At 44.6% G+C, this 9777-nt stretch overlaps 1 protein-coding gene across 4 annotated transcripts in view; it reads left to right on the plus strand.

The window, feature by feature from the left end:
* The window catches only part of ELF1 (E74 like ETS transcription factor 1), a 93839-nt gene extending 85961 nt beyond the window's left edge, over positions 1-7878 (plus strand). For all 4 annotated transcript variants that reach the window (XM_082303725.1, XM_082303726.1, XM_082303723.1 and 1 more), the window contains one exon: positions 6195-7878. In XM_082303725.1, coding sequence (XP_082159851.1) covers positions 6195-6810 — 616 coding nt within the window. In that variant the 3' untranslated portion in view covers positions 6811-7878. The remainder of the gene's footprint in view (positions 1-6194) is intronic.
* Positions 7879-9777: the final 1899 nt, after the last annotated feature.

Here is a 9777-nt window from a genome sequence, read left to right on the forward strand (position 1 = left end):
GTAGCTGAAGGTGAATCGTGTTTTTTCTGGGCATGAACGTTCTGTGTAAGAACAGTGATGAAGCCAACACTATGCCAACACAGTGGATTGTCCTGATAAGCAGAGGGAATTACCTTTGAAAGTCATGTCTACTCCAAGCAAACACATGTGCTTTCTGCTGTTGTTCCATAATCTGTTTCTGTGTCCAGGCTATGATGTATTGGTGGTCTGACTGCAGCTATGCTGATGCTGAAAAATAGACAGATTTGTCTAGCGTGAGTTTATCAACCCTGAAAATGTGATTACAGCTGCTATTTTAAATGAAGTGTCTTCATCTTGTGCCTTGTATAGACGTTAGCTTGTGTAAGTTGTGCAGTGAATGTCACCGTTATGTTCTGTAATCATACTTTACACCCTGTCTATATTGGTTTTGCTCGAGCTTGCATAACCACACGACAGAGGGAGGCAGTCTGGCGCTGTCCTACTGAGATTTTGCATTGACCATCTGCTTTCAGTCCTTTTTCCCTAAATAAGAGTGAGAGCCAAATCTGCATCATGTCAGCTAATGTTGTAGCTCATCACTCCTCTGCCGTTCCTGTAGGTATGCTGAATAAAAACCATCAGTCTTGGTAAAGAGCTCACTAGGGCTCCCTGGGACCTGATGGGGAACATGAGCGAAGGAGTACGATGCCAGCTGAGGACTTCTAGATAATAGGAAGCAACTCCTGGCTAATATTTGGAAGGCCTTACTTTGATCAGCCAGGATCAGTGCATGTGCTTTGCTTCTGTGTGCAGTTAGACAGTAGTCTTCCCGTCAGTGCAACAAGAAAGGAGGTTGTAGCGAGGTGGGGGTCGGTCTCTTCTCCCAAGTAACAAGCGATAGGACGAGGGGAAACGGCCTCAAGCTGCACCAAGGGAAGTTTAGGCTGGATATTAGGAAAAAATTCTTCACCGAAAGGGCAGTCAGGCACTGGAACAGGCTGCCCAGGGAAGTGGTTGAGTCTCCATCCTTGGAGGTATTTAAGAGAAGAGTAGACGTGGTGCTTGAGGACATGGTTTAGTGGTGGACTTGGCAGTGCTAGGTTAACGGTTGGACTTGATGATCTTAAGGGTCTTTTCCAACCTTAACGATTCTATGACTCTATGATTCTATAAGTTGGATCTTCATGCTCCAAAGGAAGGCCTGAAGTAGCAGCTCTCCAGCACACCGACGAGCAGATACTGTTGGATCTGGCTCACTGCTGCTGTAGCCTTCCCCAAAGGAAGGGAAGCAGGTGATTGTTGCAAAGAGCTGGTCTCCATCATCTCTTAAGTGAAGGCTTGACTGCATTTCAAGTTTCAGGGTGGTGAGGAAAATGCCCTTCCTGAGGCAGGCATTGGTCAGAAATAGGCTGATGTGATCTCAGTGGGCTTCTACAAGAAACTCACATTTAGCTTACAACAGGGTGTGTTTCTCAGAACACATTTACAATAGGGACGACTTCTATCACAGCCAAGACTTTGGTTATAACCAGACATTTTGATCTGATTTTCCTGCAGCTGAGAAGACCTTTTCTTAAGCCCATTTCTGATTTAATTTCTGGAGTAGGTAGGAAGAAGGCTGCTTATGGCAGAAGGGACTTCAAAATCATCTAGACAGATTAATTTTGTTTCTGCATAATGAGAAGCTATCCACAGGAGCGCTCTCTACATGTCTTTGGCACTGTCCAAAGAGGTGAGGTTTCTGCAGGTCTCTGTTAGTACCAAAGTTTCTGAGTTTTAATTCAGGTGAGTGCAGTTTTGAAAAATTCTGGAAAGAAGACTGTAAGGCTGTGTGGGTCAGTAAAAAGGACACCAGGCTTGAGAGTCCAGTCCTCTGTCTCTGTCCTCATGACGTAAGAAATTATCTTGTCCAGGCAAAGAGCTAGACAAGAACAGGCAAGTTCTTCCCTCCCTTTGGAGGAGGCCGTGTTCAGACTGGGCATGAAGGCATCAGGTGCCTTGCTGCCTCTCACAGACAGCTCCCCCTAGATTGCCTAGCAGCTCCTGTCTGCGTGGCTTGTGCAGTAGAAGGGCCAGTGGCTATGAGGCAGTACGTTGGGGTGAAGTATTGACAAGATTGTTGATGACTCTGAGGATCACGTACATGAGCACAGCTGTGGAGCAGTTTGCAGTGACGGTAGAGCTCCTGAGTTGCATTTGGCTGATGCTTCCTGTAGCCACGCAACAGAGAAAGCCTCTCGATTCGGGCATCTGAAGTGGTTCTAACAAGCACATCCCACCCCTTCACCTCCCTCGCTCTTCCTAGTTTGACCGAATGAGTTGTTTGCAACCAGTTAGTTGAACAAATGGGGAAAGTCCCTGGAAATTCACCCGTTTATCTCAAGGCCATTGTTTCCCCTATAGTTGTAGGCTGAACAATGTGTATGTTGGAGAGGGAATTCTCCTCTGTTACCTCTCTCTATGTATTTCTTACTATTGCCTTGTTTCATTTTCTTATTGCGCTGTGAAGTACTTTGTTCACCTTGTCTTGTAGCTTCAATATTTTTTGGTATCTTCTCCCTTTCTCCATTTCATAAATTTCACATAAATTACCGTGAATGAACTTGGTTTTCCTGCCTGTCACTTATTGTTTGCTTTATCACTAGTTACCTCTTGATGAGCCAGTATGATATTGCACAATTCTAGGCTGTTAACAGTACCAAATGGACCAAGAAATAGATGATCATTTTCTGCCAAGCTAAAATGACTTCAGAATTTTTGTCATTCTTTTCTCAGTTGCAACCAGATTGTTTTATGACAGCATTTCCTTTGCAGCACTGTTGCTCAATGCTCTTGTTCTTTTTGTAACCTCAGCAGGAACTTTGAAGGTAATCATTTGTACCTTAGAGTAGGAAGGGCGTTAGCAAATTGACAGTGAAATTCAGAAGCATAGCAAAATACACAGTTTAAAGCACCTAAAATAACGTAGCCCGGTGTTAACAGATCACCTTAAGTAGTGTGTACTTTTTTTTTGTAAAACAGGCAAAACAATTAACCAAACCTGTATTTTTTTCAAGGATATTCAAGGCAAATAGTTGGAGCAGATAGATTTTTAGTTTGCAGACAGACACAGCTGTCTGTAGTCTTTCCAATTAAGGCAAATGTCTTGCTTGGCCACCGTTAGCATAACAACGTGTATTTGTGGTGCTGTGTGCTACTTAATCCTGTGCTTGTACAGACATCTGCTGCATGCTTTCCCTGTACCAAGCTCATGCTCTGTCTGTGTGTATACATGTATGTGTATATACATGTTTATAAATGTGTGTATCATATATATGTATCTTGACTGATGGAGAAGATAGAGCATCTGGAGTAAACTATAAGTCACGGTATGATGTACAAGTATGGGACCTGCTTTCAGGAGAAATAAAATGGCTTAACATCAATATGCAAACACTAATTGCAGTGTGCTGAGACAAACGGTCTGGTTCGGTCCTCTCAGAGCTCTTGCTCCTAGTGCTTTGCAGAATACCTTCTGCATTGATCAGATCCAGTTCACACTTTCTGAGGTTGTCCTTTACAGCCATTTAGCAGCTAGAAGATTTTATTTTTACTATTTTGTTTCAAAAGAAAACAGCTAAAGAACAAGGAAGTAGCTTCAAAGTAATACTTGGATGGCATACTAGCACAGGCTAGCAGCTTCAGCTGCTGCTTTCAAAACTGCAACTATTGAGTTGATCTTAATCCTTCAGGGTCAAGTAAGTTTCTTCATGGATTAAAGAGCTGGCGTGGTATCTACTCTGATACTTTTAATGTTTTTCTGATGGCAAGTGTCAGTTGTCTTTCTTTCATAGCTGTTCCACTTGCATTGCTGGTCTCTGTAGACTTTCCTGGTTTCAGCTGTATCTATGTGACGTTTTGATTTTACTGCAAGTTTGTTTAACTGTAGGTAGTTTACTTTTTTTTTTCCATTTTTTGAAAAAGCTAGTGGATGCCCTCATCCTGTTACTGCTTCTGACACAGACATTCGTGATTTTTCTGTCAAGGTCCCAGGGGATTTGCTGGGGGGGGGGGCGGGGGGGGGAGAGTTAGCACTGATAGCCGACACTGATAGCAGACTTGGTGCGAGCCGTGGTGCTGTCATTCTCAGCCTTGCACTTTAAGCTTGGCTGTTGGTATTTGCTGTGCAGCACCAAGTTCCCCAGAAGTTGGAAGGAAAGAAGTGACCATTGTAGCTGGTGCTTCACTTCCAGCCAGCCCCCATTTCCATGAGCTTCTTCCTTGGGCTGCCTCCAGCTGTGTGAAACAGGAGCTCAAGATTGACTCTGGTGTCAGTCACATCAAATTTTGTGTCCTGGTTATTACGGCCTCTGTGATGAGACCTGCCTGGGAACCTCATGGGCCAAGGATTTGGATTTGTTTTGCTATAGCAGCATTCCTGGGTACTGTAACCTTTTTTCTTGGAGGAACAGAAAGCTACAGATGCAGATTTTGTTCCTTGTATTACCAAGCCACATAGAGGTGGGGAAAAGCTTGCCTGCAGCAGGGACTGGCAGCTGGAGGATGCGCAGGGCGTCCTGATGTGCTCTGAGCCTGATACCAGCTGGGTTACTGGAGCTGCTCTTGCTGGAGCAACCTTCTGAGCTCAGCTAGAGGCTCTTCCCAGAGAACTGAACTGAGAGGGACATGGGAAGTCCTCTACAAAATACTGCTTCACTTGTCTCTGCTGCTGCAGTAAGAAAGGGGAATGCAGCTCCCTGTGCAGCTGGACTACTGCCAGCAGCAGCATCTGCATCCACATTGCCCCCCAGCTTCAGTATCACAGAAGTCCTGCTTTGGTAAGCTTTTTGTTATAACTGTGATAGCCAGAGCATGGTTTTACATTGAAGTTTTTAATAGGCTGACTCTGATCTGACTGGTCAGCGGCTAAATGCTGGCAAATAGGATTTCACAGAGCTGTAAAAAATAGGTACTACATGGGTAGAAGGGCTATATAAAGGAGGACATTCCACAGTAACGTATAGTAGGCAACCCTTACAGCATAACTGAGGACCAGTCTTCAGAAGGAATAGCATGCAGTATTGTGCACGGACTTGAAAGTACAAATGTTGACAATAAATGGCTTTCCATCTAAAGTGATTTCAGCAGGGGTAGAAGTAAGCTAGGAGGTAGTTATTTTTGGTTTTGGTCAGTGTCAAATATGTTCAAGAAAACACAAGGGAGAGCTTAAGACTAAAAAAGGGGAGGAGGGCAGGCAGGAGAAAACACTGAAGAGAAGCAGGAAGGTTCGAGAGAACTTTGCAGGACAAGCAGAAGGAAAGAAAAAGATTGTTGGAGACAGCATGGCCTGGAGCGAGCTGTGGGAGGGTGTCAAAGCAGTTACCCTTCCCGTCCTCTTTCCCTCCCCTGGAAATCATTTGCTTCACCAGGAGTATGTTGTGGTTTGGGTTTTTTGTTTGTTTGTTTTGTTTTTACTTGCATGACTGGAGTGTATGTGTTTCAGCCACTTCTCTAAGTCGCTGTTGTCCATTGTAGTAGTTGTGTACTTCAGCAATATGGCTGTTAATCCTCTAATGTTGCCCTCCAGCTCTACGTATATAGAAAGTAATGTGGTACCAAGTCTGCGAGCCTGCAACTGATGGAATCATTCCTAATTTAAACTGATGTTTTGGGAGCAAATTCTGTTCAGTTGCTTTACCAGAAGGAGCGTACAAGCCTGGCAGACAGAGAACTGTGTGTCCTGGGAGTCTGAGAAGGTCCTGACCAGACTCACTGTTACAATGCAGATACTTTGCATATAGGTAAACGTATATACAGACGTCAGGAGAACTGAGGCCTGACTTAGGAATTCTTTAGGCTCATGACTTACGAATTACTTAGGGTACCTCGTGAAAGCGATGGCAGATGTGCGGTGGGTCACGCTTGTGATGTTGGTTGATGCATGAGGAGGAGGTCTTAGATGCAGTTCCCAGGTTTTCCGATGAACTACTGACCGTCTCAAAGGCAGGCTGTTCAGTTTGGCGATGGTAGTATTGTTCCTGCAGGGTACCTTTACTTTGGGAACTGTGTTGCTGAATTCGGGGGTCAGGTCCAGTTCTTGTTTTGTTAGGAGAGCGACTGCTACCTCTTTTGGAACCGTTGGGTAAATGAAATGTTGATGACGCCAAGTGGTTTTTCATTAGTAAATCTATAATTATTTTTCAAAACTCAGCAGGGAAGTGTTCTGACCCTGTCATCTTTTCTAATCTTAATAGGACTTTACAGACTCCAACCCAAGTTCCAGTGGTTGTTTCTCCTGGAAATCAGCAGCTGCATGCTGTAACACTCCAGACAGTGCCTCTTACGACAGTGATAGCCAGCACAGATCCAGCCTCAGCAACAACGCCCCAAAAATTCATTTTACAAGCCATTCCTACTTCACAACCCATGACGGTTCTTAAAGAAAACGTCATGCTACAGTCTCAGAAGCCAGTCTCGCCTCCTTCCTCGATTGTGCTGAGCCCAGCACAAGTCCAGCAGGTGCTCACCAGCAGCGTGCAGACAATTTGCAATGGAACAGTCAACATGGCTTCGTCTCCATCCTTCAGTGCCACTACCCCCGTGGTAACGTTTTCGCCTAGCAGCTCGCAGGTGGTAGCTCATCCATCGGGCACGGTGATCACTTCGGTTATTAAAGCACCAGAAACGAAACCAATTGGCCTACAAGGGGTGGTAAAAGAAGAAGACAGTGACAAATTAGATGATACTGAGCAGTCGGAGCAGAGGTTCCAGCAGCAGCCGTTTGTGATGGTAGTGTCCAGTGCGAATGGTTTCCCACCTAACGTGCAAGTGAAGCAAGAAAGTGAGCCATTGGAACCCAATTCATATTAATAAATAAATAACAGACCCTGTGGATGATTATTTTCATAAATGTGATGGGACCTTTTCAGTTATGTATATATGATTTGATTCAGAAGCAAGATGTTGCAAAGCTACTTAATTTCTGCAGTTAATTGTTAGAATTCATGCTTTAGAATGGATTTTGATTTTCTGTTAATTGCTAAATGTTATCATACAAATAAAATTATATATTACTCATGTTTCAAAATACAGGCATGAAGGAACATGCTTTTTACGCTCTGAAGACTTTCTCCTGAGGTTGTTGGCCAAAGTTTCAAAGTTCTTTCTTACTGTACGTTTTCTGTCTGTTGCCGATTTACATTGCAGTAACGTTATTATAACCTTTTCTGTTTAACCTGTACGTGTATCACTTAACTTTTGAAGCGACAGTTAGTTTTAGTGTGGGACATGTCTTTTCATTCCATGTGTATGAATTTTTATGATCAAGTATATGTTTCATACCAGTGAATTACACCAGTTTTAGACTTGGATAACCAGGTATCCTCTTGCATTTTTTGCAGCACAAGCTCTTGTGTGTGCAAAATGGAATATACACTCCTATTGAGAGTACATGAAACATTTATTTCAGTAATGGACAATGCCATGTCTATATTTTATATGAAAACATCAGATATATTTAATTACAGAAGCTAACGGCATCACTACAGGTGCAAACGTTTCATGCCATTTTGCAACTATGAAGCTTAACAATCTTGCTTTCTACTTCAGATTATTTTGTAAGGGGGGAGGGAAATGAAATATATACAGTTTATCCAGGTATTTGGAGATTAATACTGCTAAGAGTTCTTTTTTTGATTGTAAATAATGTACATTCAATTTCAGAAGGAAGTTTTTCCAGCTAATTTGTTTCCATACAAATTTTTGATAGATGCAAATAAGATCATTATGTTTAGAGGTCTAATGTTATATGTATTCATAGTACAGAGTGAATTTGTATTTAAAGACAAATTTTTAAATGATGGAGCCCTCTGAACCTTGGGTCCTTGTCTTTTGTATTTTTAATTGGTTTATTATGAAAATAAATCAAATGGGAAACCATTTTTCTGTATTTACTCTGAAATGTTTTTATATTCATAATAATGTTTGGACGATCATCATAAACGACCAAAATACACTGAGAAATAGGGCGATGTGATTCATCAGTGTCGGTCTGGTGGGCTATGAGCAATTCACAAATCACTTCTGAACGGACTCGAATGCACCCAATATGCCGCGGGTATCCTTTGAAATAGCAGTATTGTACATTTTTGTAGCTCAAATGAAAGCTGCGGTAAGTCCAAAAATGGGAGTTAGACTTCTCCTTTTCCATCACTTCCCAATATGTTCCAAACAACCTGAAACTTCCAACGTAATTCTGGGGTGCCATTGATCGCAAAGGCCGTTGTAGCTCCTGTAACGCAACTGTGGGCCCAAACCACTAGGTCTTCAAAACTGTGCATATTGCAATGTTTCAGCAGGAGGTGGATTAAAAATAAATATGATGCCTGGTAAGATAAGTGGAATGTAAAATTAAAGGAAATATGACATTCTATGATTGAATTCATGCAGGAGTTTTATTGATTGGTTCATGAGGTTAAAGATAAGCATGTGAGTACTAGAAAAACTAATGGGAGCAGAACTGTGGCAGAGAGAGTTTGGTCTAGTTGAACAGAAGTAACTCTACAAACTATGGCATGAGCAGTTCTCTGCCACAGCCACCCTGTTTCTTGGCAGCTGAAACAGCCCTGTTTAATTCAGTGTTTCTTCCCTCTGACTCCCATGCAGTCAGGCTTCCACCTGCAAATCCCACGTACGTCACCCCGTTTTCAGGAAGGCTGGCCCTACCCAAACCGAAGCGATGGGTCGTTGTTTATCTGGCAGCACTCCCCGCAGCTGGGGAGTGCTGGCAATAGCGCTAGGAATGCGAGTAGAAGCGTATCTGATACAGTTCTTATCCTGAGGGCTATTTCAGATTGATGAAAGAGAGGCTAGTTTTTTTAAGCAGACTAAAGTAGGGACTTTTTCCTGTAGTACAAGTATTTCATAATACTAGGAAACCTGAAGTGATAACGCTTGACTGACATCAGTGTTTTTAAACGTGGGGAAGTTGTTTTGCTATTTACTGGAAACATGGAGAAAAAAAAAAAAAATCACACCATAAGGTTACAACTTTGCCAATTTCTTGCCATAGATGCAACTATTACAGAGGGAAAATAATCTGTCAGCCGAGTTTATGTCATTTGGAGAAGTGGAGAAAATCTCCAGCAGACAGGAACGTGTCTCCAACAGCAAGCTCTGCTGTGTAACCAACAGTAAATGAAAATCCCTCCCTTCCCACCTCCCTCAGGCTCCAGCCTCCCAGCCGGCCGTATCCGTGCTTCTGGCTCTCCCGAGCACGGCAAAGGAGGGGAGAAGCTGGAGGAATCATAAAACCAGGGCTCACGTTTGGAGTTTGAGCAACTCCCCCCCCTCTCACAGCTGCCTTTGTGCCTGTGGCACAAAACACGCCATCTCAAACCCCAGCCGCTGCTGACTCCGAAGAACTGCGGCCGCCGTTCTTTGCTGCGCCCGTGTGAGGCTGCGGAGGAGGAAAAAGGCACTTGTTTTCCTGAGGCGTTTCACGGCAGGGAGCCCGGGGCGGAGGGGAAGGAGGAGGGAGGCAGGCGGGGAGGCCTCAGGCTGCCAGCGCCGCCTCAGCGCCGGGCCCGGCCCGGCCCGGCCCGTCCCACCGGCCGGGACGCCGCTGCCAGGCGGCCGGAGGCGCTCGCCGAGGCGCAGCGGCAGCGGCGGGTGTCGGCGCCCTTCGGGCTGGGGCGAGAGGAGGCGGCGGAGCTTCAGACAAGCCCGGTGCCTCCCGGGAGGGGCCGCCCCTGCGCCGCGGTCACGAACGCCGCAGCCCTCACCCCCCGTTCCCCTCAGGCTCGCACCCCAAACGGCTGCGGCGCGGCTTCGTCAGCT

Source organism: Platalea leucorodia (assembly GCF_965183815.1).
Source record: "Platalea leucorodia genome assembly, chromosome: 2".
In the NCBI taxonomy this organism is placed as follows: domain Eukaryota; kingdom Metazoa; phylum Chordata; class Aves; order Pelecaniformes; family Threskiornithidae; genus Platalea; species Platalea leucorodia.